The sequence below is a fragment of the Lissotriton helveticus genome, chromosome 9 (assembly GCF_964261635.1).
Source record: "Lissotriton helveticus chromosome 9, aLisHel1.1, whole genome shotgun sequence".
NCBI classification, from domain to species: domain Eukaryota; kingdom Metazoa; phylum Chordata; class Amphibia; order Caudata; family Salamandridae; genus Lissotriton; species Lissotriton helveticus.
In genome coordinates, this window is record NC_136070.1 from 127,005,796 (window position 1) to 127,033,039 (window position 27,244).

Consider the following 27,244-nt stretch of genomic DNA (forward strand, 5'->3'; position numbering starts at 1 on the left):
ACCTGGTTTCCTACCCTGGGGAATGCCCCTGTTCAATCCTTTTGAAAAGTGGGCGTCTCTCCCTGAGGTCCTAGCGGATATAGTTCAGATAATTAAAGGATGTAGGGACATGCCGCTTTCCAGCACCACTGACGGTAGGACGACTTCAAAGAATTACCATCCGGCTGCGAGCAAGAAAGAAGGAGTACTGCCAGGACCGAAGTCAACAGACAGAGCCGATCATAATCTGGCACAAAGGATGGAGATCCCTGCTTACAGGCCCAAACCAGCTCAAGGTACACAAAGGGGAAACAGCAGAGGAAGCTACGTTCTGGCAACTGATACACAAGAACCCAGCCCTAGCACAACAAATAGGTCGGATCCTCCCCTATCAAGGAGGGCAAAAAAAAGCTGAGCCAACAACTGAAAAAAACACAAAAATAAAAGGGAGACAATCGCAGCTATGGAAGACAGACCACTCACCCCCACAAAGTAATGCTAAAATGAATATGCTACTTACCAGTATGCATCTGTTCTTGGCATGTAGGGCTGCTAACATTCATATGTATTGCATAGATCGCCGCCTAGTGTTGGGTCCGGATGATTGCACATTGTTGTCCTGGAAGAGTCTTCGAAGTATCACAAGATAGGTGGCTCCTCCCCTGGACTACAGTGCGCATGGGCATCGACTCCATCCCCAGATTGTTTTTAGCCATTGTGGCAAAGATGGAGTGCGATAGTAGAAATGATGTCCATGCTAGTGATGAAATGCAAGAAGTAATCTGCAGCTGCTACAGGCGCCGGGGAGGAGGGTGGGCGATATGAATGTTAGCAGCCCTACATGCCAAGAACAGATGCATACTGGTAAGTAGCAAATTCAGTTCGAGGCATGTGGGCTGCTAAATTCATATCTATTGCATAGAATACATAGCAGTCCCCTCATTAGCGGCGGCCGTCCGTGCCAGCTGCAGAAGTCTGAAAAAGAGTTTTGAGAACAGCCTGTCCTACAGCTGCCTGCTGTTTGGAGTGCACATCTACACAGTAATGTTTGGTAAATGTATGTGGTGTAGCCCACGTGGCTGCTCTACAAATGTCTTCCAAAGGAATGTTACCTAGGAAGGCCATGGAGGCCCCCAACTTGCGTGTGGAGTGCGCCCAGGGGGGACCGTTAAAGTGCGTTTAGCCTTCTGATAACAAATCTGAATACATTTAACGATCCACCTGGCTATTCCAGCTTTGGAAATAGGGTTGCCTTTGTGCGGTGCTGAGAAGGCAACGAAAAGTTGCAGTGTCTTTCTAAAGTGTTGTGTTCTGTCAATGTAGTACATTAATGCCCTTTTAACATCCAGCGTGTGGAGCATTCTTTCCGCTACTGTTTCTGGGTTTGGAAAGAATGCGGGCAGTTCAATCGCCTGATTGACATGAAACTGTGACACCACCTCTGGAAGGAACTTGGGGTTAGTGCGGAGCACTACCCTATTTGAATGGACTTGAATAAATGGCTCTTGAATTGTGAGCGCTTGTAGCTCACTAACACGTCTGAGAGACGTGATAGCAATGAGGAAAGCCACTTTCCATGTCAAGAACTGAACCTCACACGAATGTAGAGGCTCAAAAGGTGGGCCCATCAACCTAGTGAGGACCACGTTGAGATTCCACACTGGAGCGGGTGGGGTCCTGGGAGGAATGACCCGCTTCAGCCCTTCTAGAAAAGCTTTAATGGCAGGCACCCTGAAAACAGAGAGATGCTGCCTGTTTTGAAGATAAGCCGCTATGGCGGATAAGTGTATCCTAATGGAAGCGTACGCTAGATTGCATTTGTAAAGATGCAACAAATAGCAGATGATGTTAGGAATGGATGCATCTAGCGGGTTTATGTTATGTGCTGTACAATAAATGACAAACCGCTTCCATTTTGCTGCATAGCAAGCTCTTGTAGTGGGCTTCCGTGCCTCCCTGATGATGTCCATGCATTCTGGAGGCAGGTTAAGGTAGCCAAACTCTAAGACCTCAGGAGCCAGATCGCCAGATTGAGCTGGTGCGGATCTGGATGCTGAATGTCGCCATGGTTCTGCGTCAAAAGTCTGGGTGTGAGGTGCAGCCTTTGATGCGGTACCACGGAGAGTTCTAGAAACGTGGTGTACCATGGTTGGCGTGCCCACGTTGGAGCAACCAGGATGAGCGTCATCGAGTGTTGCTTTAGCTTTCTTGCCACCAGCGGTATTAGAGGTGCTGGGGGAAAAGCGTACGCAAATCTGCCTGACCAGTTCATCCATATCGCATTGCCCTGCGATTGTGGGTGAGGGAAGCTGGTGGCAAAGCTTTGGCATTTTGCGTTTTCCCTTGTGGCAAACAGGTCTATCTCTGGATGACCCCACTGCTGAAAGTACGGGCGGAGTACTGATGGAAGTAACTCCAACTCGTGCATCTGGTGGCTGTACCTGCTGAGCAGATCCGCCATCTGATTGTCCTTGCCCGGGAGGTGTTCCGCCATGAGGAAAATGTTCCTCTGAATGGCCCACTTCCACATGCTCTGAGCCAGATGAGACAGCTGTGGAGAGTGCGTACCCCCCTGCTTCTGGATATAGTACATGGCAGTCATGTTGTCCGTCCGGATCAACACGACTTTGTTGCACAGATGTACCTTGAAGGACTTGAGTGCCATGAAGATTGCCATCAATTCTAGATAGTTGATGTGCATCTTCTTCTGCTGTGTAGTCCATAGCCCCTGCACCGTGTAGTGGAGCACATGAGCTCCCCAACCCTGGAGAGAAGCGTCCGTCGTCATGATGATCTGCGGCACAGACTCTTGGAACGGTCGGCCCTTGCAAAGGTTGTGTGGATTCCACCAATGCAGAGAGCTGTATGCCCGACCGGTCACCAACACTAGGTCTTTCAATTGTCCTTGAGCCTGTGTCCACTGATGCGCCAAGCATTCTTGGAGCGGACGCATATGCAACCTTGCGTGCGGGACTATGAAGACGCAGGAAGCCATCATGCCTATCAACTGCATAAACACTCTCGCTGGGAGTGAGTGTTGCGGTCTGAACCTTTGGATGAGCGACTGGATGTTGTCGATCCTCACCTGGTTCGGCTGAGCCGTAGCAGTCCGAGTATTTATTGTCGCGCCCAGATACTGCCGCACATGGGCTGGCTGAAGGTGCGACTTTGGATAGTTCAGTGAGAACCCCAGACTGTGAAGGAGGTGAATTGTGTGGGACATGTCTGCGGCGCACTGCTGTTCCGACTTTGCTTGAACGAGCCAGTCGTCTAGGTAAGGGTAGACATGTATGTTCTGTCTCCTGAGGTGCGCCGCCACAGTCGCCAGACACTTTGGGAACACTCTGGGGGCAGTGGTCACTCCGAAGGGTAGGACCCTGAACTGGTAATGCCTGTTCTGTATGGTGAACCTGAGGTATTTCCTGTGGGATGGGTGGAGTGGTATGTGAAAATAAGCATCCTTGAGGTCCAAGGTTGCGAGGAAGTCTCCCTGGTTTAACAATGGAAGAACCTGCTGCAGTGTTAACATATGAAAATGTTCCGAGAGGATGTACAGGTTGAGGGGGCGTAGGTCTAGAATGGGTCTGAGTGAACCGTCCTTTTTTGGGATTAAGCAGTACAGGGAATAAACCCCTGTGCCTTCTTCCTCCACCGGCACGAGCTCTATTGCGCCTTTTTGCAGCATTACAAGAACCTCTTGCTGCAATAAGTGCAAGTGCTCTGCTGACATAGGTCGTTGTCTTGGGGGTATGTTGGGTGGAGTGGACGTCAACTCCAAACAATAACCGAACTGGATAAGTTTCCTTACCCACCTGTCTGTGGTGATGGACGTCCAGACTGGCAGGAACTGCTGGAGTCTCCCCCCGACAGGTGTTGGATGGTCGGGGGGCAGTGACAGAGAGTCACTGTTTGTTGGCAGCAGAGGAACGGGAACTATTGTTGCCTCTGCCTCTGTTGCCTCTGTAACCACCTCTATTCTGTTTTGGGTACGAGGCCTGGGCGCCTCCTCTGCCGAAATGTGACTGCTGTGCCAAGTGTCCTCTGGTAGCACCCCGCGCACTTGAGTGACGAAAAGTGTTTCCTCTGAATTGCTGAGACTGAAGTGCCCCCATGGACTTAGCCGTCTCAGTATCTTTTTTGATCTTCTCGAGGGTGGTGTCAACCTCCGGCCCAAACAGTCTGTCTGGATTGACGGGCTGGTTGAGGTTAGTCGTCTGTATTTCTGGCTTGAACCCTGAGATGCGGAGCCATGCCTGACGCCTCAACATAACACTTGTGTTGACTGCTCCCGCCGCTGTATCTGCCACGTCTAGCGCACATTTAATTGCAGCGTTGAGCTTGCCCTCTTGTATCAGCAACTCAGCTCCTTCTTTAAACTTGTCTGGAAGGTGTTGTAAGAGCTGCTCTAAGGTGTCATAGTGCGCCCTATCATACCTGGCTAATAGGGCTAGTGTGTTAGATATGCGCCATATGTTGGCTGCCTGCGCAGCCACCCTTTTGCCCCCTGCCTCCAGCACTTTTGACTCTTTGTCCGGGGGAGGAGCTTCACCCGTTGTCTGCGAATTCGCCCTTTTGCGGGCCTTTGAGACCACCAAAGAGTCTAGAGGCAACTGGCCTCGTATATAAGTAGGGTCCCCAGGTGCCGGCCTGTACTTTTTTTCAATTCGTGGGTTCACAACCCTCGCTCTGGTGGGTTCTTTGAAAATGTCTGTGGCATGCTTGAGAACCCCCTTAAGCATTCGAAGTGTTTTCACAGTTTTTTCTGATGCAGAGAAAGTATCAAACAAAAAGTCAACTTCCACAGGGCCGGCATGCATCTCCACCTTATGGTTTGCAGCCGCCCTTTCAATTAAAGCATTAAACGCCGCAGAGTCTTCAGTTGGAGAAGTTTTCACCCCATACATCTGTGGGTCACCGACCACCTGTTGGTCCCCCTGATCACCAGAGTGTACCCATGAGTCCTGCTGCTCATCAGGGTCAGTATTGTCTGGGAAGTTATATCCCTGATCTTGTTCATCCTCATCTCCATTTGAGCAAGTGGGTGAAGGGGTAGGACTCCGCCTATGCCGTTGTGGAACGGGTTCAACAAGTTCTGGCGTGTCTGGTGCAGGCTTTTTCTTCTTTAGAGGTATTACATAGGATTCCACAGGCTGGGATGTAATTTTCCTCTTGTAGGAGCGTTAATCTACCCGTGTCGGCGTCGATAAAATGCTCCTCTTGGTCGTCAGATAAAGGTGGTCGACCAAAGCCTCCACTCAGCTGAGTCTGCCTCAATGGCTCCGAGTCCTCGGGCACCGTACGAGGTGCAAAAGCCTTCGGCGCCACCTTCGGTGGTAGCGTATAGAGGATCGGCATGGAAGTCTTCTTCAGTGGAACACTTGTCCTCGGTACCGAAGGTGTGTTCGGCTCTGACGCCTTGTCTCTCAACCGTTTCAGGGAGTCCGAGACTTGCTTCATAAAAGAAGCGGACAGCTTCGTCGATCCGACCGACGACCTCTGTCCACCCGCAGGGGAAGAACCGAGCGTCGACGATTTTTCCTTGGGTGGCGGAGGCGCGGACGCACCTTCGACAGCTGCGCTCTGCTTCACCGTCCCGGCCTTAGTCGTTGACGTCGCAGACTTTGGAGCAGCAGATTTATCTGTCTGCGTCGGGGCTCCAGACTTCGGCTCGGTGCCCCTCGCTGACTACGCTTCGACTGTCCGTTTGCCTGTCGGTGCGGCAGTCTTGGTTGAAGGTGTCTCGACAGTCTTCTTCGACTTCGACTCGACCATCTTACTCGACACTGGCTCGACGACCTTCTTCGAGCCGGCCTCCTTGGCCCCTTTCGGCACCTTAGCCTGTTCGACAGCCTTCTGCGGCTTCGAGGGCTCCGAAGACGACGGTTTCGATGTAGTCCCAGACGTCTTCGGTGTCGATGGTTTGTCGGCCATCTTTGTTGTTTTCGATTCCGATGGTTTCGGTTTCGATTTGTGTAATGGAGGCTCCGCTGGTATGTCTGTAGCCGGGCCAGGAGGCGGGGCCGAGGACTGAGGAGTAGGGTCGTGGGTAAGGCCGTGTGGCGATCCCGTGACCTGAGCCTTAGTAAACGTACGCACGGGGCATAGCTCTTCCTCCGAGCTATCTTCCGCGGCCCCATAAACTTCCTCGTCGTCCCCTACCTCCTCAACGTGTTCGTCTAGGTCCAGGTCCTCAACGGGTTCTCCGTAGTCGGCCTCGACCTCCGCCTATGTAGGTGAGATCTGCAGTTGAAGCTCTTGCTCGTCTGCTTCGGGGTCGCCAAAGATGTCCGCCGGCACCGGTGCCGATCGCTGGTCCTCGAGGCGCGCCACGCGCCTAATCTTGAGCGTCTTCTTCGACCTGAATCTCGAGCAGTTGGCCTCGTTGTGGTCCGGCGACAGGCACTTGTTGCATACAGGATGCACGTCGATGTGTGGGTACTTCGATCCACACACGGGGCAGTACTTGAACGGGCTCCGTTCCATCGTAGCGTCGTCCGGGTCTTGCTGCGTCGACAGGGCCTCGCTGACCGAAGAGTCACCCGACTCCTCAGATATCCGACTCGAAGAGTTGGAGTACACACGAGACCGAACGCGAACAATACCGACGAAGTAAAGAAGGCCTTTTGGCCTTAAAGAAATTGTTTTATCGATTCCGAACAGGAGACGTCGAAATCACATCCGAACCCAATGGCGGAAAAAAACAATCTGGGGATGGAGTCGATGCCCATGCGCACTGTAGTCCAGGGGAGGAGCCACCTATCTAGTGATACTTCGAAGACTCTTCCAGGACAACAATGTGCAATCATCCGGACCCAACACTAGGCGGCGATCTATGCAATAGATATGAATTTAGCAGCCCACATGCCTCGAACACAGACAGTTCTAGCCAATATTTTCAGTCAAAAACTGGGGTAAGAAGGACGCCTCATCTGTTACGTCTCATGGAGACTATCAAGTGCAGCCAAGTCACTAAGCCATTCTATTGCGAAGGGCTCCAGGACACTCGTAAGACCAAGTCTGTCTTCAGGGCATGAATTAACAGCAGGAATAAGCACTGCACTAAAATACATAACCTCCCAGGTATTGACAGCTATTACACCACCGCAGCTGGATGGTTCAACACAACCCCAGCCAAGTTTCAAGAAGCAGATAGGCTCAGTGAACAACCAAGTATGGAGAATCAAGGTCCAGGTAGGAAATACCTCAAGTCATCAAGCAAGCTCAAGCTCTGCGTTAAGCCCGGCAGTGCACACATCAGGAACAGGAAAAGTGGTTCCAACCTCAGATTCCCCAACTAATGTCCATGAGGTGGTTCTCTCCCCAAGATTTCACATTACGGGACAGCATGATATTCTGAATCGGAGCAACATTCTCTGCCTTTTCAAACATCTTGCCACCCTGGACCAGATACAAACAGGGGAATGTGATAGGCGAGATTCTAGAGCATCCAGGGTGATACCCCTGGTGAATCCACAGTGGTGGGTCTGAGGCAAAAGGAACTACAACAAGCCGTTTTGAACGAATCACCACAATTCGCTGAGTGCGGCATAGACATCCAGATTTTGCCACACGCAAAATATCCACACGTCCGAGCATTAAATAGCCAGGGCAAGGGATCTTGGTTGGTCCTGCATGGTCTAGGGACCCACAGCAGTAGCTGGACAGGCTCCAAGGACCCCATGGGCATTAGGATCTCCCGTTGAAACAACCATTGGGCCATTTATACAAGCTCCCATGCTCTGGACCAAACAGGAACTAAAAGAAGACTGCAGCACTATTCCTAACCGCTGTGGCACCAGGCCTGGCAAGGCAGAAGCCAGGGGAGTTTTCCATCTAAGCAGCAATTAACCATAATTTCATGCAACATTGCAGGCATCAGAAAAAGAAAATACAAAGCAGTTTCTAGAAAATGGAGATATATTGTGCTTCCAAGAGACATTAGCAGCCACCTGGGATCCACATTAGGGCATTTGTCAGACCAGGACCATTATTTCCGCCAAAGAATCAGGGGGGTTAGGTAAGTGATGTGCAAAAGGGACATTATAGTTAGGTGAGAATATCAGTTAAAATGTAACATTTTAAACTAAAAAATACATTTTTTTAAAACACTGAAAATCACTAGTTATGGTTTACTATGCTAACTAAAACTGGTGTCCCTATCATGCCCAGTGTTATCATTGATAGATTACCAGTTATGTCATCAATGACATCTTTGTGTAGATCATGAGTGATACAATCTGTGAAGTCAAAAGCAGAAATTGATGTTTTAGGGCTGAGTTCTAGGTGAGGCCCAACTTTGCTTCGCTCACGCTTTCATGTGGTTTGGATTCTGGGTGTGCGGTGGATTACTGTTTGGTAAATCCTTATGTTAAGTCTGCACTCAAGATTGACATGGTGATAATGTTCCAATTGCTTGCCAGTAAACTTTGCGACTCTGAATTGGTCTTACGCATCACTAATATTTAGTACCACACTCCCTCGAATTTGCTCTGCACGGTGTATGCTTGGTATCTACAGTATGTGCTGTAGTCAGGAAGGAAGCTGTATCTTAGACCAGGGCATGGAGTTAAAAAAAATATATTAAACAAGGGGCAATTAAAGCACCTGTCTCCAAGTTCTCAAGTTAGGAGTATGAAATGAAAGGCCAGACTCAGAGTAATGAAATCAACCAGTAATTAATCTGGATATTGTATGAAAAATTATCACCAAACTACAGAGCCCCCTGCTTAATCAGATCATGTGAACTTTAGTAACGTTTTCATAACTACCAGCGTGTGAGTGGCCGGTTAGTGTGCCAGAAAGCATGCATACATGACATACTGAGTTTTAGTTCTTGGTTGGATATTCAAGGAGTGAGGCTTTCCCAAACCGAAAGTAAAAAGTGAGGTCAAATACAGTAGTGGCTAAGTCCTAAACTCAAACTCATCTAGTCCATCCCAGGATTTCACTGGATTAGAGGTACGACCTACACTAAAATATAAAAATGGGGAAATAGAGTGGGTGCTCCACCATGGAGGGGAGACAGTTGATAAGGGAACCAGAGGAGAGAGGTTGCGTCAGTCAATAAGACTGCGGTTTCCTTCAGGCTGAATTTTGAAAAGGCGACTGACACCCATCATCTCACTGCTGCTAAGAAGGTGGTTGAGTGCCTAACTGGCACAACATCGGAGGGTCCTTAAACTTGTCAGCTTTTCTGAATATGTGCTGTAATAAAGATGTTTCTATGTTTCAAGATTCTTTCTTGCTTAAGGCGCAGTAGATTAAGGTTCACTAAGATTTGCATGAGAAGGCGAAACAACAGGCACAAAAGAAAGAAAATGTCAGTTGCTCCTGCGTTATGCTTCTGTCTCAGACAATCCCAACTCTGAGAGGAATGCTAGGAGAAGTAAAGAAGACAAACTGTGCAAATCAAAAATGTGGATTTAGCTCTCGCCCTCACTGATCACAATGAATGTCAGATGCACTTTGTATTTCAGATGGAGAAAAAACATAAATTTTGAAAGCAATCCAGATCTCAGGGTTATGCCTCACATAAGTCTGTATAACTTGATACAACACAAATGCTAAAGGTGTGTAGGGGCTTTACCTTGTGTGGGGGACTGTCGCTGTTGTTTCCGGATGATGAATAGAATAGGTTCTTGCGCATGTAACAGGATGTACTCCACTCCCGTCATCTGACTGAAAAAGATTCAATAGAAACATGATGTGCTGGTTCAAGAAGACTGACCGAGATACAAGCAATACACAAGTCATGGTACTTTAAAACATCAACTGCTTTCAAAGGCGCTGTGAAGACAAATTACTGAACCCAATTGCAGTATAGCACACAGGTTCTGTGAACCTAAAATAAGATGCTGAATTGCACGACACACTAACTGCTTCCTTGAGCTTTGTAGATTCAAAAGCAATATTTTTATATAGCTTTCAAAGTCTGCCTGTATCCTTCGTTTATGAGATGTACGGTACATGAAAACGAAAGCAATTTTCAGACCAAATGTAAATCTTAAAATTTAGGAAGGAGTTTAAAGTACTGTTACAGTTCATATGGACTGCATTAAATATTCCTTAGTGGCTGTGGTGGTCTCGCATCTAAGAGACCCTTTTTGAGACTAGAGTCAGACAGAGCCGTCTGGTCTCACACCTGGAGTGGCTGGTGGAGGATGATTAGTCTTCCAAACAGGAAACATCCAAGAAAGCCAAGGTGACTTATATGCAGTGATATTCAGCTGTGATGTGTGCACAAGGTGACTCTGAAGCAGTGCAGTGATATTTAGCTGTTGTGTGCACAAGTTCATTGAGATGCAGTGATATTCAGCTGTGGTGTGTGCAAAGTTCACTGGGATACAGTGATATTCAGCTGTGATGTGTGCACAAATTTCCTACATAGGAGATTAATCCAGGCTGGTCTCCTCGGCACGTCCTATAGACATGTTTTGCGGTCTTTGTTGTACTGAAAAAGAAAAGCTCGAGTGTAGGACTGAGAAAGGAGGAAAGTAAGAGATTCGCCTAAGAAAAAAGGACACCTTGTAAAAATTTGTACAACATGATGTATCATGTTAAGGAGCTCCAAATCTATATGATCAATGCTCAGAATCTGTATGATTCATTAAAGTGTATGAACAAACATGATTGTGGTGACAAGAGAAAGTACAACACATTGGAATGTTATTGATAACACAGGAGTAATCAAGAGTAACGCGGAGTTTGTCAGTGCAGAACCAAGCAACTGATCAATGATCGTTTGAGCTTTACCTTCATCATGATCTTAATAGTTATTTCTGGTTGGGAGAAGAAACATCAGAACATCATTTACATTCAGAATTCAACTTATAGTAAATTAAGAAGCTACAGTTAAAACAATGTACTTACATTTCTGTATAGTGACTGTTATACAAAGGCTTTTAATTCATGCAGACTAGTTATACAGTGTGCATTAACACAGCATTATAGTAAATCATATGCCTTATAAATGACACACAGAGTATGCATCTCTAATTTTATACCCAATGTACCAATAAAACCCTCATTAATAAAAGATTATTCTGCAACTTTACCGCACAGCAGAAAGTTCTAACCTAAAGACATAACACTATCTGCTAGTAGTGCTTAAAGACAGCAGCACAAGATAATAGGTAAAGATTCTCTCTTGAATCCATATTGTTTAAAGCAAGCATTGAACCTCTTATCAGTGCCTGTTTGCCCTGATAAAATTAGCACTTTCAGAAGCAATGGGCAGTTGTGTATTGCTAAGTTTAATCATCAGAAAAGAAAAGGACCATCAATATCATAAAAGGTCGATGAACACTATAGGAAAGTGCCCTTTTTAGGTAGAGCATTTGAGACCTCTTGTATATACTTTAGTATACACTTTAGTAAATATACTTATATGTGTATGTACTTTGTGGGTTCTGGAGATCAGCCCTAGGACTTGTCTGCTTCTGCTTAGGGACTTTTCTTTTCTTTTTAACTGCCTCTATTTAACTGTCTTGATATAAAATGACCAGCAGAGGACAGTAAAATACCAGAATTGCTTTCTGCTGAGGCACTTCTTTTTATAAATTTTTCTATTCAACTGCCTCTATTTAACTTTCTTGATAGAAAAACGACCAGCAGAGGTTAGTAAAATACCAGAATCACTTTAGCAATGTCTAGATTCCAGTCCATAGAAATTGTCTTCCACGAGCACCCGTAGACAATAATATTTTTTTCAAATCATGAATTTTCAGTTACATGACCACTGAAGGCCCTGCTTTTATTTTAAAAACAGAGCTTTGGACTATACCATTTACCGATGAAAGGCAATATTTCTCTCCATGTGTTCCTATACCTGGCGTGTCACGCAGTTTGGTGCTTACTTTCCCTCCATGTTAAAGAACAGTAGATGTTTCAGCCCCCAGGCTAATGTGCTGCATAGCTAAATACATGTAAGGTCCCAAAGGTGAGACCGAATGCATTGCAAATACTTGTTTGTCATGGTTACCCCAACTTTTTGCCACAGATACTGATGTTTTTTCAACTGGTGTGCACTGGGTACCTGCTAACCAAGGCCCCAGTGCGTGGTCTTTCCCTAAAACAAAGACATGCTCAATTGCTCACTAATTGGCAAGGACTTTAAGACCCCTGTAAGTGCCTAATAAATGGTACCCAAAGCATGGGTACTAAAGAGGGTCCCTAAGGGCTGCAGTATGAATCATAAGAAAACCAAACTCTAGCTTCTCCGATTAAATCAAAACAAAAACACTTAGCTTACAGTGTTTAAGAGCCATACATCAGACCAGTTCAGTTTATAATTTATCATTAATAAATACATTTATACTTTACAACAGAAATGTATTTTTTGACAATATGTACATGAATATTGTGAGCTCAAACAAGTTCAAAACATACATAAAGGAAAAAGAACAAAAAACAATACAGCATAGCGTGTTTCAAATAACACACACACCCAATGTGCCTGTGATTACTCACTCAAACTCTGTATTCCCTCTGAACCTATACAATGAATATGCCTGATCAGATGGGTTCACCTCTCCCTTAGTTGCTTTAATATCGTCTTGTTTAAATATCATCCTGTTTTACTGACATCTTTGAATGCCCTTAAATGGATGCTTATTTTGTTTTATAGATAGCAGGTCCATCTATTCCAACGCGGAGAATCCTTCTCCCAATATGGCAGCTGTAGCTCCCGCCCATGTATCAAATACCTGCCCAATCCATCTGTTGGAACCACAGGTGTCCCGGGTTCATGTTCGAAACTCGAGAACTTCAGGGCTTCGTTTGTTACACTCTCCTCTTCTAACCTGATTCCTTCTGAAGACATAGCGTGGCTTCATTTTGCTCGAGGCAAGATCTTTGTGAACCATTTGTGTCGCAACCCATTGTGAACACAATAATTTTACGTTCTTTGGAGCTACTCTGCTTAGAACATAATCTTTGTACTTTGTGTATTCGTGTACATAGGAATCTCCCCGAATTCGATTTGGTTAGATTTTAGATGTAGTTATATTCAGTTTTGGTCTGAACTTTCCCCTATGTATGCTCCTGAATGCTACAGGTTTACAAGTTAGCCGATGTAGGCTCAAAACATAGTTTTACCTCTTTTGTTAGGACTCATACCCGGATACATTCATTTTACACATGTACATACGGACCATTTTCCGAAGCCTCTGAATACAAGCATTCCCATATTCCCCTGTGTGACTTTATGTAGTGCTGCACTTCATCTGTACTCCTTATGTGGAAAGTACCTTACAGCTTATGCCTCGTAGTTACTCTTCTACATCTGGGACTGTAATTATACTGAATATGTTCTTTATCTACAGACACAACCAACATACCTTGCCCCATGTGGGACCCACAGAAGTAACGGTTAATTCTTTCATGATGAACTTTTTATGACGATCAATCAATCAATTAGGGTTTGTGAAAGGCAGCTACTCACTGAGATGGTCTCAAGGTGCAGGAGTGGGGGTACATCGCTTACGGTGATTCTTCGAAGAGACAGGTCTTGAAGAACTTGAAGTGTTGGTGCATGTCAGAGGTGGAGAGGGAGGGCGTTCAATGCCTTAGCCGTGAGGAGGGAGAAGGAGCTCCTGTTCTGGATGTGCTGAGCGTGGAACGAGAGGCGGTGGTTCTTGTAGGCGGTTCCGGTGTTGTGGAGGGTCTTGTGCGCGTGGGTGAGAAGCTTGAAAGTGATTCTCTTCTCAACAGGGAGCAAGTGTAGTGTCCATAGGAGATGGCTGATATGGCAGTGGCGTAGTAGGTTGAGGACTAGACTGGTGGCAGCGTTCTGGAGTTTCCGAGTAACGTCGAGTTAATCCTGGCTTAGAGTGCGTTGCTGTGGTCTGGTCTGCTGCGGATGAGGGCGTGGGTGACTTTTCTTGTGCCGAGGAGAACCCAGTTGAAGGTCTTTCGGAGTAGGCGGATGGTGTGGTAGCAGGAAGAGGGGACAGTGCCGATTTGGCGGTCCCTTTTGAGGTCAGAGTACAGGACGAATCTGCCTACACCAAAAGACCTTCAACTGGGTTCCCCTCGGCACAAGAAAACAGTCTCTTTTGAGGTCAGAGTACAGGACGAATCAGAGGTTGCGTGCGTGGTCCATAGGGGAGGAGTGGGGTACTTGAGGACGGGCGGCCACCAGATGTTGTTCCATACGTCGGGGTGTGGGCCCATGAGGAGTACTTCGGTTTTGTCCATATTGAGTTGTAGGAAGCTGTTCTTCTTGCACCTGATGACTGCTTCCATTACTTCTTGAAAGTTTTGTTTGGAGACGTTGGGTTCGTTGGAAAGGGTTAGGATGAGTTGGGGGTCGTCTGCGTAGGATACAATGTGGAGTCCGTACGATCAGACGGTGGGGGAGAGCGGGCCATGTAGACGTTGAACAGGGTGGGGCTGATGGAGGATCCTTGGGGAACTCTGCAGGTGGTCAGTGTGGGATCTGAGAGGAAGGGTGGTAGTCCGATCTGCTGCGTTCTGCCACAGAGGTATGAGCAGATCCAGTTGAAGGCCTTGTTCCAGATCCCTGCGCCGTGGAGTCTGTGGGCTAGGGCGGGGCATGACACTGTGTTGAAGGCTGCGTATAAGTCCAGGAGGATGAGGGCCACAGTCTCTTCTGTCGAGGAGGGATCACATGTCGTCTGTATCAGCGAGAAGGGCGGTTTTGGTGCGGTGATTCTTCCTGAAGCCTGATTGGGACGGGTCGAGGATCTTGTTTTCTTCTATGAAGGAGCTGAGCTGGCGAGACATTTAGTAAGTGGACTTTTAAAAGTCCTACCACAAGCTTTTGCTGGCACAGGGTGTACGGTTACGCGCACAATGATAAGCAGAGGCCCCATCTGGCTTTCCTCTCTCGTAATGGTGAGCGCACATCGCATAGCTCGTGGCACCCTTACACTTGTGTGGTTTTTTTTCTTATTGCGCGCACACACACACACAACTCCCGGTCGTGGTCGCACGTCTTGCTTGTTGCAAGGCCAAAGCTTGTTTTTATTATTACACCTGGTAGACTATGATCGGCCGTGAGTCTGCACACAGCTTAGAAGCACCAAGAAGAAGAGCATAAAACAGTTCAGTACAACGAAGAAACACATGTTGAATAATAAAAGTACCTTATTTTTCTTCTATTCTAGCCCTATCCATCAGCATAAACGATGTGCGGCATGCCTAAGCATTGCCCGGGAACCATAGGCTCTTCAGCATCTCATTAGGGAGCCCTTTCTGGGCACGGTTCTCACTACTGTGCCTTCAGTGGAGTTCCCACGAACATCCTAACTCCACTATAAAAGTTCCTGGGAAACGAGCTGCGGCCCCACAGCTGACAAACGTCCAATGGTTCTTCCCCTAGCATAGTCTTTCTTCCGCCTTTAATCCGGAATGCGTGCACATGCATATCCGCACTCGCGATAGCAGCAAATGGCCAACTCGTTAAGCATGGCTGCCCCCTTTACGATTGGGCTCTTCTGTGTCCCTGCTGTCTTCACTGTAGTCGAATGTCTCCTGCTTTCCAAAGTTTTTCGCATCCTACACACAGACTTGGCGGCTACTGCGTGACACCAGGTAAGGAGTTGCATAAATATATGTAGCATAAATATATTTAGTCTCAGTGTAACTGCAGGTTTAATACACTTCATTTTATTGTCCTTCACTGTATTGTTGTTTAGGTCAGTCTTGACTTTATGTGATCAACTGAAAAACGGGCTTTCAGAGTAGTAATTAGATGGGGGCTTAGGCCCACTCATATGTTTGGTTCTGAGTACAGTATCTGATTGGTCCGAAGTTGTGTGCTTCTACTGAAAAGAAAGTTTGTATCATACATGCCAGTAGATACCATTCAGGTGAGAGACTCCCGATTTTGAGAATATCTTCCCCAGATTCTTTTTTTTAAATCTTCCTCTTTACGCTTTGCAAATGTATTCTTGCTTGTATTGCACCTTTTGGTTTGTGGAAAACCTTATACTCCATACAGTAGGACACGTGGTGGCAAGCCAATAGTGTTATTTTTTGCTGTATTTGTAAAGTGCACTATAACCTGCAAGGGTATCCGGACTGAAGAGGTGAGTGTACCTACCTCTTCATATGGTAGGTTGGCTAATTGAAAAGACAGGTTTCAGCTTCTTGTGGAATTCAGGATGAGAGGAGAAGGTCCTGATGTGGAGTGGGAGGTCGTTCCACACTTCAGGAGCAATATAAGAACGTCAGTCTTCCAGACAGGTTATGTGTATGTTTGGGATTTGTGTAAATAGGAGTCTTGCTAAGCTGAGGTGTCTGGGTGGTTGGTAGAAAGAGATGCAGCTGTTTAGTTAGTTGGTGTCCGAGTTGTGGAGTGCCTTGAATGTGTGTGTGAGCAGTTTGATTTGAGTGTGCTTGTGTATAGGGAGCCAGTGTTGCTCCCCGATGTGTTTGATGTGAATTCTGCGTGGGAGGTGGAGGATGAGCCTGGCTTCTGAGTTCTGGATGATTTGTAGTCTTCTAGAGAGTTGCTTGGTGATCCCGGCATAGAGTGTTTCCCTAGTCCAATTTGCTGGTGCCTAGGGCGTGAGTTATGTTATGTTACAGGTATTTATCGTGCGCACAGCTGCTCCAGCAAAGGAGCGTCCTGGCGCATGACAAGGTAAAACACAACAACGCTAACAACAGGAGCAAAAGAACAACTATGGGGCAGAGTTAAAATAAGAAGGTTTCGATAGCCTTACGGAACTGCAGAAGATCCTCCAACAAACGGATCTCAACCGGGAGAGAGTTCCAGATAACCGCAGCTCTCACTCGAAAGGAGCGGCCACCGGCACGACAAAGCTTAAACCGGGGGACTACGGCGAGAGGCTGGCCCAGAGATCGGAGAGAACGAGACGGGACATACAAAGATAAAAGATTGGTCAGGATCTGGGGGGCAGTGCCCTTCAAAATTTTGAAGGCCAAACATAAGACCTTAAACTGGATTCTCATCCTCACCGGCAACCAATGCAGGGAGCGGAGGATGTTAGAAACAGGGCAGAATCTAGGCAAGCCAACTATCGCTCTAGCGGCAGCATTTTGGACGCGCTGCAGGCGAGTAATTTCAGCCTGGTTAGCCCCCACCAGGAGAGAGCTGGCGTAATCAAGCCGGGAGATTACCGTCGCCTGAATCACCAGCTGCCTGGTCGGGGCATCAAAAAATTTAAGAACGGGTATTAAGCCCCGCAGCACACCAAAGCAGCAGGCCGCAGTTTTCTTTGTGTGGCCGACAAAGATAAGGCTAGAATCTAGCCAAACTCCCAAATTTTTTAATTCAGAGACCGGAGTCGGAGATGGTCCCAATTCCGAAGGCCACCACCTGTCTCCCCAGAGCTCCGCTCGCTTACCGACAATCATGATTTCTGTCTTACTAGCGTTAAGCTGGAGACAATTCGCAGTCATCCAGCTGGCCACCGCCTTCAGTCCATTCTGAGTGACAGTTTTTCTAGTATTGATAGGGAGATATTAGAAGACCTTCATCAGATCTTCGGGGTGTGGAAGCAGGATGCAGTCATGGCTATTGCCCTGATCTTTTTATTATGAAATGTTAAGATAAAGGCAGTAAGCCCGACATATATATTTGCAAAAAGGTCTTTTCTGGCTTTTGTGACCCTGCAGCCATACAGGAAGTCAGCCTGTTGTAAGGACCATGTCTTCCAGTGCAGAAACTTCTTTTTTAGGTCGAGCCTGGGCAGCACATGCAGTGCTCTGGAAGGCATGCTTTATTTGAGTATAGATTTGAAGCTCCGCCCACTCTCTGCTGATATTGGTCATTGGCTTGTGTAATTGTCCTTCCAAAATGATGGCTTCTGATTAGTTAATAGGCTTGTTAGTCCCTCCTTAGTACCACATTGTCTTCATTTGTAACCTCCCATGCGACTGGCCCTTTTACTTTGTTTGTGACACAGTACGTTTTATTTAGTCTGTAAGCCCTTTTTTCTTTAATGAGTTTCACCTACTGCAGGCACGACATGCTTTCCTGGAACATTTAGAGCGCCATGCGTGCTTTCACTTTCCAAGCAGCCCGAGACAATGGCGGCCGCTTCTTTGAAGTGAAATAGGTCTCTCATTTACAAGAGTTTGAGCTATTGGCATTGTAAATGACAATACCTTTTATTCATGTGTTAATTATTAAAACAGATAAATAAAAGGCATGGTCATTTACAATGCCAATAGCTTAAAATCTCACAAATGCGAGACCTATTGCATTGCAAATGCTTGTTAAGATATGTAATGGGCACTGGTCATTAAGAGTTACCCAGGTACATAATGGCTGTACTGAAAATAATTGTGCTTGGTTTCAAACACCTTGTCTTAATAAATCTTTATTGATGCCAGTAGTGGCTTTATTATGACATGCATGTGGTGAAGTGCCCCTGAAAACCTACCAGTCTCTTATTGTGCTGGCTGACTGGTATCTACCAACCAGCCTGCCACCACAGACAGGTTTCTGACCCCCTGCAGGTGAGAGCCAGAGCACTCAGAAGTCAGAAACAATGCCTGCACTGGCAGAAGGCGTTTACATCTCTTCCAGCAGAATGGCTTGTGAGTCAGCATATCAAGTCCAGGAATGTCCAAGCCCCAGCCTCCTTGATATGCAACCCCGGCTCCCGCTAGACCTGGGAATGCAACCCCCTACCCTGAAGCCCATTTGGCACCAGGGCAGGTGGGAAATTAGCTATGCAGTAGGTGTGTTGCACCACCAGGCTAGTCACACCACTAAGAAGGGCTACCGGATGTGCTCCGCGAAAGGTTTTCACCATCTTGCTTTTGGTGGAATTAGCAACTCTGGGACAGGGTTATCCCCACTCCCCACAAGAAGTGGTCATATAGGGGGTGTAGTGACCCTGGAGGTTAGTAGCCCATTGGCTACTAACACTCCTCTTAACGGCCATAAATTCAGTATTTAGGTGGCCCCATGAACCAGGAATTTAGATTCAACGGATTAAAGAAGAAGGACAAAGAGCCTAAAAGGCAAGAACTGTGGACCAGCAGCGAAACTGGCGCCAAACCCTGCCTGCTGCTGTCCTGACAGTTGCAAAGACCCACCTCATCCTGCAGTTGTGCATCCTCCTAAAGTCTTGGAGGACTGCCAGCACTTCGCCAACCAGCCAGCATCTTTAAGTGGAGGAGCCACTTCCCTGAAGGCACGCAAAAGTCAGGTTCAACGATCTGCTTACCACCGGGTCTACCCACACGGCAGCAGCCCAGGAGAAAGCTCCTAAAGGTCAGTCTCTCCAGTGGGCTTTCAGATGCCAGGTCTTCCAGGAGCCCTCCAGCACCAATACCTGAGGTACCGGTCAAAAAACCTCTGCACCCGAGCCCCACAGTCAGAGTCCGAGCCTACCAACGGTTTACCCTTGCCCCAGAGGCCCTCAAGAACCGAGCCCCTCTTTGGGTTCTGACGGAGTTCTTCCCAAGTCCCCGCTTGCAGCTTTTATCTAGTGGATATATTTCCCCATTGACTTTAACAGTAGCGTCTGCTCTTGCTACCACCACCTCTGCACCCGAACACACCAGGGCAGGTAAATAGAAAATGCTGATGGTTCTGAGGACCTTGGCCCCTACTTACCTTAGTCCAGAAGAACAATCCTGTAAGTGGATTGCAGGTATACCTATGCAGTGTATGTTTCTCCCAAAGGATAACATTACTGCGTTTAAAGCTCGTGCCTGAAATTCTAAAGCCATGCTTTCAAAATTAGCTAACTCAATAAGTAGTTATCTCATCCAAAATATCTTGGTGTCTAAATTAATAAAAACATATGTTATTTTTCTAAATTGGTCTAGCATATCATTAAGTGTGTCTCATTTATTGAATGTGTATGTGAAACAAATGCTCAACACTACCCTCTGATAAGCCTAAAGAAGCTTGACCACACTACCACAAAATAGAGCACTCTGGGATTGTTAAAGCAAGGCCATGTAAACTGATAAGTGTTGCCTGGACTCTGTGCACAGTGCACTTCTTTTGGGTCCACTATATAGAGAGACAGCTGGCTACACTCATTTAGGCAGATGAAACCGTCAACTTGGGCCTATTGTGCTACCTCAAGTAAGCAGCTATAAGCACTCTGTGCCATGATTGTCATTTCTCCTTAGACCAATTATGGGATTATGTGCCCCATGTTCTGAGCATGCCCTAGTGTGCCCATTATACTCAATTTGCCAGCCAAGCCATAGTCTGCCTGCTTCCTTACTACAAACCATACCATTCTGTGCCCTTGTCCTAATACAGCAGCCTTGATATGATGCGCTCTTCTTCTCCCCATATTACAGTCATGTTATGATACGTATGTGTTGAAAGTTGAAATGATGACAGGAACGGAATGTCAGAGCATTCTTCTTGATTGACCATCCACATTCTGAAACCCCAACATTCTAAGGTGAGCTCACCAGAGGAACCCAAGGGTGAGGGCAGGGAAGTGGTGGACGGAATTTACCATGTGGGGAACAAGACTACAACACACCTCCCTTCCTATACAGCGAAAGGGGGAAACACAAGCAATGAAAAAATTAACGGAAATAATTTGCAAAAGAAAAACTAGGAACAAATAGATCACATTACAGATCTTATGATTTTGTCACAGCTCCACCATTGCCCATTGTCGAGAGCTTTAGCAATGCGGCAAGGAGGGTAGAACTTACTCTGGCTGTGCCAGTCTTTTGTATCTCTCTTGACTTGTACCACATCGCCAACATTCCAGTCGGGGATTCGGACGCCGTACTTCTGATCGTACCATTCTTTGTAATTGGTTTGGTGCAAATCCACCTTCCTGGTAATTTCTTCCTGGTTGGGGATTGTCTCCCTGCCTCCTTCCAGCCAACTAGGGTTGAATTTGGTGCACAGCTCTTTCCTGTGGAGTGAGACGAAAGGGGAGATTCCAGTCAGTAGGTTTGGGGAGGTGTGATATGCCCATAAACAATTTCATAGGTGGCATTTTACGTCGTGACCATTGACAACAGCCAATTGAATATGTTCTTTGATCATCCTGTTTGCTCTCTCAACTAGCCCATTAGCTTTTGGGCAATACAGTGCCGTCAACTCATATTTTATGCTCATGTTGTCTAGAAATTCCTTCATAGCCTGTGAGGTGAACTGTACCCCGTTGTCCTTGATCAAGGTTGAGGGTATGCCCTCCTTAGAAAATACATCCTTGAGAAATTCCAAAACTGTTTTAGTTTTGACACGATGTACAAACTTCTGGGTGATCCAATGTGAGGTGTAGTCAATTAGGACGAGCATAAATCGCCTTTGGATTCCCAGGTTGTCCATGGATCCTAGGATGTCCATGGCTAGTTTGTTCCATGGCATGGTCGGTATCTTGACAGGGGTGCTTTGCACAAGGTTTTGGACTTGTAGCTCTTGGCACAGCTTACACAGTCCTTGACTTGTTGCCCTGCCATGGTGTCCATCTTGGGGAACCAGAATGTCGCCCTGATTCTCCGTTTCGTGATGCTGTGCCCTAAATGCTCTTCATGCACCAATTCAACAATTCTCTTCCTGAGACCTCTAGGTGGTACCGCTCTGCTTTGGCGGTACACTCTGTTTCCGATGATACTCAACTCGTTTCTGGCATCCCAGAAATCTCTTAGTGCCTCTTCAAACTCATTTATCTTGTCAGGCCACCCTTTTATCATAATGTCTTTGAGTCTGCAGAATTCTTTATCTTCCTCCATGAACTTGTCCCTTTCTCCTTCTGTGATGGCAGGGTCATCCACTACCATGATGGGTTTATCCAGTATTTCTTCTTGCACTTCTGTTTTTAGTGGGGTCATTGATAGATATTCAGCAATTTAAATTTCTTCTCCAGGTACGTACTCCACTTTGAAGTTGAAGTTCATGAGCCCCAATATCCATCTACTTATGCGCGGAGTACAGTTCTCCATTCCTTTCACAGTGAAGATGGAGGTGAGGGGCTTGTGGTCTGTCCTGATGGTGAAGCTCAAACCCCACAGAAAGAATTTAAAATGCCTCACCACCCAGAAGCACGCCAGGGCTTCCTTTTCAATTACGGAGTAATTGTGTTCTGCACTCATGAGGCACCGGGATGCAAATGCAATAATCTTCTTTATCTTCCTTTTGTAGGAGGTTGGCTCCTAGGCCCTTGTTTGAAACATCGGTTATTGTTATTATTATTATTATTAAATTAAATGTATCTAGCGCGCAGCTACCCGTAGGTTTCCCGGCGCCTGTGAACACAGTGAGCAAGAAGAGTGGGCTAGACACAGAAACGGAAAAGGAGTTACTGATTAAAAAGCTAAGTTTTTAGGCCTTTGCGAAATTTGAGATAGTGTGGTTCAGTGCGTAAATGAGTTGGGAGGGAGTTCCAGAGGGAGAGGGCCAGATAGGCAAACGAGCAACCTCCCATTCTGGCTAGTTTGATCCTAGGGACAAGGAATTTGTGTTGATTCAAGGATTGAAGTGGGCGAGGGGGTTGGTAGTGGTGTGCCAAGGCATTAAGATATTGAGGGGCTAGGTTAGAGTTTATTTTATTCATATAGCATAGGGATTTAAATTTGGCCCGACTGTCGATTCTCAGCCAATGAACTGGGCAGTTTGCAGAGCAGTCTGGCAGCGGAATTCTGGACTACCTGAAGCTTGCGCAGCACTTCTTTGCTTGCCCCCAGATAGAGTATGTTACCATAATCCAACCTGGATGCAATTAGGGCCTGGATGACAGTTTTTTGGGTAGACAGAGGGAGCATCCAGAGAATTTTCCTATGCCATTTGAGTATGGCAAAGCAAGTGGAGACCACTTTGACCACTTGTTGCTTCATTGACAGTTGGTCGTCAATGATGACGCCAAGGTTACGGGTCAATAGGGACATTAAGTTTTAGTTTGTTGGCAAGCATCCAGTCGGCAATGTTTATTAATCCAGACCGAAGCGCTGATGATTTAGGAGGTCTCCTTAGTGGAGAGTGAAAAGATGAGCAGAGTGTCATCTGCGTAAGGAAAAATGGTTAGCCAGGCTTGCTCAGCAAATGTAGCCAGAGGGCTCACATAGATGTTAAAGAGCAGTGGGCTGAGTATGGAGCCTTGAGGGACTCCATACTGAGATACATGAGTTTTGGCATGGGTGATAGGGGAGAAGACCTGAAAGGTCCTGTTAGATAGGAAACTGGACAACCATTTGAGTGCCAGGCCTGTAACACCACAGGATTGGTTTTTAACTGCACTGTTTTGTGCCTCTAACCCTGTATCGTTTCTCTGCTCTTCTCCCACTTCTCTCCTGAGGCGGAAGCCGGGAGATCTTGCTCTTTTCTTTTGTGACTATTTGCTATCAGGAGTGCTGTAACTTTTAACAGGGGGGCATTTTCCTACTCTCGCCACCTACCCGATAGCCGCGCCGCGCCTTGCTGACATTCCATCACCGCTGCCCCTCTCAGCCGACTAGGAGCTGAGGGGTATTGTGGGACGGGGAGGCTGTGGACTAGTCGGGCGGACATCTTGGAAAGGTCAGGCTCGCCAGTCAGTGGACTAGGCTTGCTGCTTCCGGAGGGCGGGCACTATAAATTCAGCTTCCTTTGTGGGGTCGGGTTAGACCCGCTTTCATTTCGCAACTCCCGAGGTGGATGCCTGGAGCTGCGAGCTGCACGAACTGAGTTTTTAAAACCGACATTGTTTTGTTAGCTTGCTTTTTAACTGCACTGTTTTGTGCCTCTAACCCTGTATCGTTTCTCTGCTCTTCTCCCACTACTCTCCTGAGGCGGAAGCAGAGAGATCTTGCTCTTTTCTTTTGTGACTATTTGCTATTAGGAGTGCTGTAACTTTTAACAGGGGGGGCATTTTCCTACTCTCGCCACCTACCTGATAGCCGCGCCGCGCCTTCCTGACATTACATCACCGCTGCCCCTCTCCGCCGACTAGGAGCTGAGGGGTATTGTGGGACGGGGAGGCTGTGGACTAGTCGGGCGGACATCTTGGAAAGGTCAGGCTCGCCAGTCAGTGGACTAGGCTTGCTGCTTCCCGAGGGCGGGCACTATAAATTCAGCTTCCTTTGTGGGGTCGGGTTAGACCTGCTTTCATTTCGCAACTCCAGAGGCAGATGCCTGGAGCTGCGAGCTGCACAAACTGAGTTTTTAAAACTGACATTGTTTTGTTAGCTTGCCATTTAACTGCACTGTTTTGTGCCTCTAACCCTGTATCATTTCTCTGCTCTTTTCCCACTTCTCTCCTGAGGCGGAAGCCGGGAGATCTTGCTCTTTTCTTTTGTGACTATTTGCTATCAGGAGTGCTGTAACTTTTAACAGGGGGGCATTTTCCTACTCTCGCCACCTACCTGATAGCCGCGCCTTCCTGACATTCCATCACCGCTGCCCCTCTCAGCCGACTAGGAGCTGAGGGGTATTGTGGGACGCGGAGGCTGTGGACTAGTCGGGCGGACATCTTGGAAAGGTCAGGCTCGCCAGTCAGTGGACTAGGCTTGCTGCTTCCCGAGGGCGGGCACTATAAATTCAGACGGGGATGCCTCCGCGCAGCGGACGCGCCTCCTACGCGCCGAAGGAGCGCCAAAGGAAAGCCCGTCTGCGCCCGTCAGCGTCCCGGAGGCGGTCGGGCTGATGCCCCTTCGGGTAATATTCTTAGGTACTCCTCTGCACACCTTTTAAGTTTAAAAGGGAATTGTCATGACAGGTGTCTAGACAGTTTTTACTGTTCTAACACTGATTTTCTTTGCCCTAGATGTGGGTGGGCCTCGAACAAGGGTGGAATTACTAATGTCCCCTTGGAACAGGACATACAGGGTGCAAGGGACAGTGGTAGGAGATCCTTCAGCAGTAACTTCTCATGCGCACTGCTGAATACGCGCTCTGTGAGCAAACATGCTCTGGACCTTTTTAACCTTTTATCAGATTGTCAACCCGCCTGCCTTTTCTTGACAGACTTGGCTGGGTGAGCTATCGGGTCCGGACGTTGCCAGCGCTCTTCCTCCGAATTACTCCATGTTTAGGAAAGACCGGGGAGTTGGCAGAGGCGGTGGAGTGGCCTTGGTTATAGACAGGCGCTATAAATGTTCAATTGTTCCGACAGTGGAAGTCTGTGGGGCTGAGGTGTTGGGCTTTTGCCTGACCCTCTCACCTTACCAATCTTGTGCGGGACTGCTCGTTTATAGGCCGCCAGGGCCCATCGGGGCCTTTCATGATGAGCTGTACACTGCAATTTCATCTTTGAGTGTGAAGTTCAAACACCGCCTATTTTTGGGCGACTTCAACATTCATTTGGATCAGGCAGAGGCAGCTGATACTGTGAAATTGCTTGACACCACCAATTCTCTGGGCTTATCGCCCTATATTGTGGCCCCTACTCATAACAAGGGCCATATCCTCGACCAAATATTCTCCACTGACCCTATTGTAACAGCAGTACCTAAACCAGTGCTCTGGTCAGACCACATGCTGGTGAGCTTTGACATCTTAGCTAAATCCAGGTCCATGCCTAGGGGTTTGGGGCAGCAACCTCAACCGCAGCGTGCTCTGCGTCGAATCTCGGTGGAGATGGTTACGCAATATTTAACGGATCATCCGTGTGAGCTCAGGGGCAGCCTTGAGAATGATATTGAACATTTTCAAACCTGGCTGGTGCAATGTCTCGATGAATTAACACGTCAGTCGGTGTATAAGAACTCGTCGCGGGCTTCGGCGCCGTGGTTTACGCCAGCACTGAATACCAGTCGGAGGCATTGCAAGAAGTCCGAAAGAGCATGGTGCTCGAGTTATGATGAGCCGCTCAAAGTAGCCTACAGACAGTGTGTCAAGGCCTATCACAAAGAGATCTATCTGGAAAAGAAGGCTTACTTCGCCAGGAGGATTGATGAGGCTGACAATACTAGCAAATAAATCTTCACGATTGTGAAGGAATTTACTTCCCCGGCCTCAATGACAACCAAATGCTCTTTCTCCGAGCCCTGGGTCCTCGAATTAGCAAGCTTCTTCGCTAAGAAAATCTGCAGTATTCAATCCTTGTTTCGGACGGGTTCATTAGGGGAGACTAATAACGCTGCTTCCCCCTTTTTCTCGACTGGAGTGGATAGACCCATGCTGTCGGAGTTTCCCTCCATTGATCTTGGGACTTCGCTAGATCTCTTGTCCAAAATGAAGTCCGGTTCTCTGCTGGACCCCTGTCCCGCCAAGTTTTAGGCTAGTATGGCCCAAGCCTTGAACCCCATTATTAATCCTATTCTGAACCATTCGCTACAAGAGGGAGTGGTGCCGTCGGCATGGAAACAGGCACTGGTTCTACCATTGCTGAAAAAACCGTCCCTGGACCCTAAGAGCCATGCTAACTATCGCCCCATCTCTCTGCTTCCGGTCCTGGCCAAGGTCGTGGAAAAGCATGTGCAAATTGTCCTGTCGGACTTTGTCGAGACTCACGATGCCCTCCATCAAACCCAGTCGGGATTCAGGGCGAATATGAGCACTGAAACGGCATTGCTGGAGGTCTCAGAGGCAGTCAGGGAGGCTCTTGATGGTGGAGGAAAAGCACTGCTGGTGATGTTGGACCTCTCGGCGGCGTTTGACACCGTCCCCCACAGCCGTCTCCTTGCAAGACTCTCAGAGATTGGGGTGGAGGGGACGGTGCTCAGATGGTTTAAGTCCTTCCTATCGGACCGCCGACAGATGGTCTGGGCCCCTCCGTACTCAGACGTGGTGCCGCCTTTGGAGGAGGGGGTTCCTCAGGGTTCCATTCTGAGCCCCACTCTGTTTAATATCTATATAGCCCCTCTGGCGGCGCTGGCTGAGTCTTGCGGTGCCCAGATCGTCTCTTATGCAGATGATACCCAGCTCCTTTTCACTTGTGATAAGAACATGGAGTTTGATGGAGAGCGTATCAAGAACTGCCTGGATACGGTCTTTGCTTGGTTCCAATGTAACCAATTGAAGTGTAATTCCGATAAATAGAGGTCCTGTTTTTCGGCTGTCATCCTGACCCCGGCTGGAAATCATGGTGGCCGGCTGACATGTTTCCTCCGGATTCGGACACTTCAGTTGCGAAAAATCCAGGAATAAAGATGGATAATGGTCTCACCTTTAAGCCGCAGATTCTGGGTCTGGTTGGGCAATGTTTTGGCTTGCTCAAAATAATGAAAAAATTCCTGCCACTCCTTTCCATCTCTCATAGGAGAACGATTGTCCAGGCTTTGGTAGGGTCCAGGCTGGATTATGCGAATGTGCTCTACCTTGGCCTCCCAGACTACCTTCTGTCCCGCCTGCAGGTGGTGCAGAACTCGGCGGCGCGGGCAATTTTCGGTCTTGGACGGAGATCCCATGCTACGGGGC

The 27,244-nt window shown here is 47.5% G+C and overlaps 1 protein-coding gene across 1 annotated transcript in view; it reads right to left on the bottom strand.

The window, feature by feature from the left end:
- MED6 (mediator complex subunit 6) overlaps positions 1-27,244 on the bottom strand; it is a 90,459-nt gene that overhangs the window by 34,300 nt on the left and 28,915 nt on the right. The window contains exon 3 of the mRNA XM_078659613.1: positions 9,566-9,657. Within this exon, the coding sequence (XP_078515739.1) occupies positions 9,566-9,657 (92 nt within the window). The remainder of the gene's footprint in view (positions 1-9,565; positions 9,658-27,244) is intronic.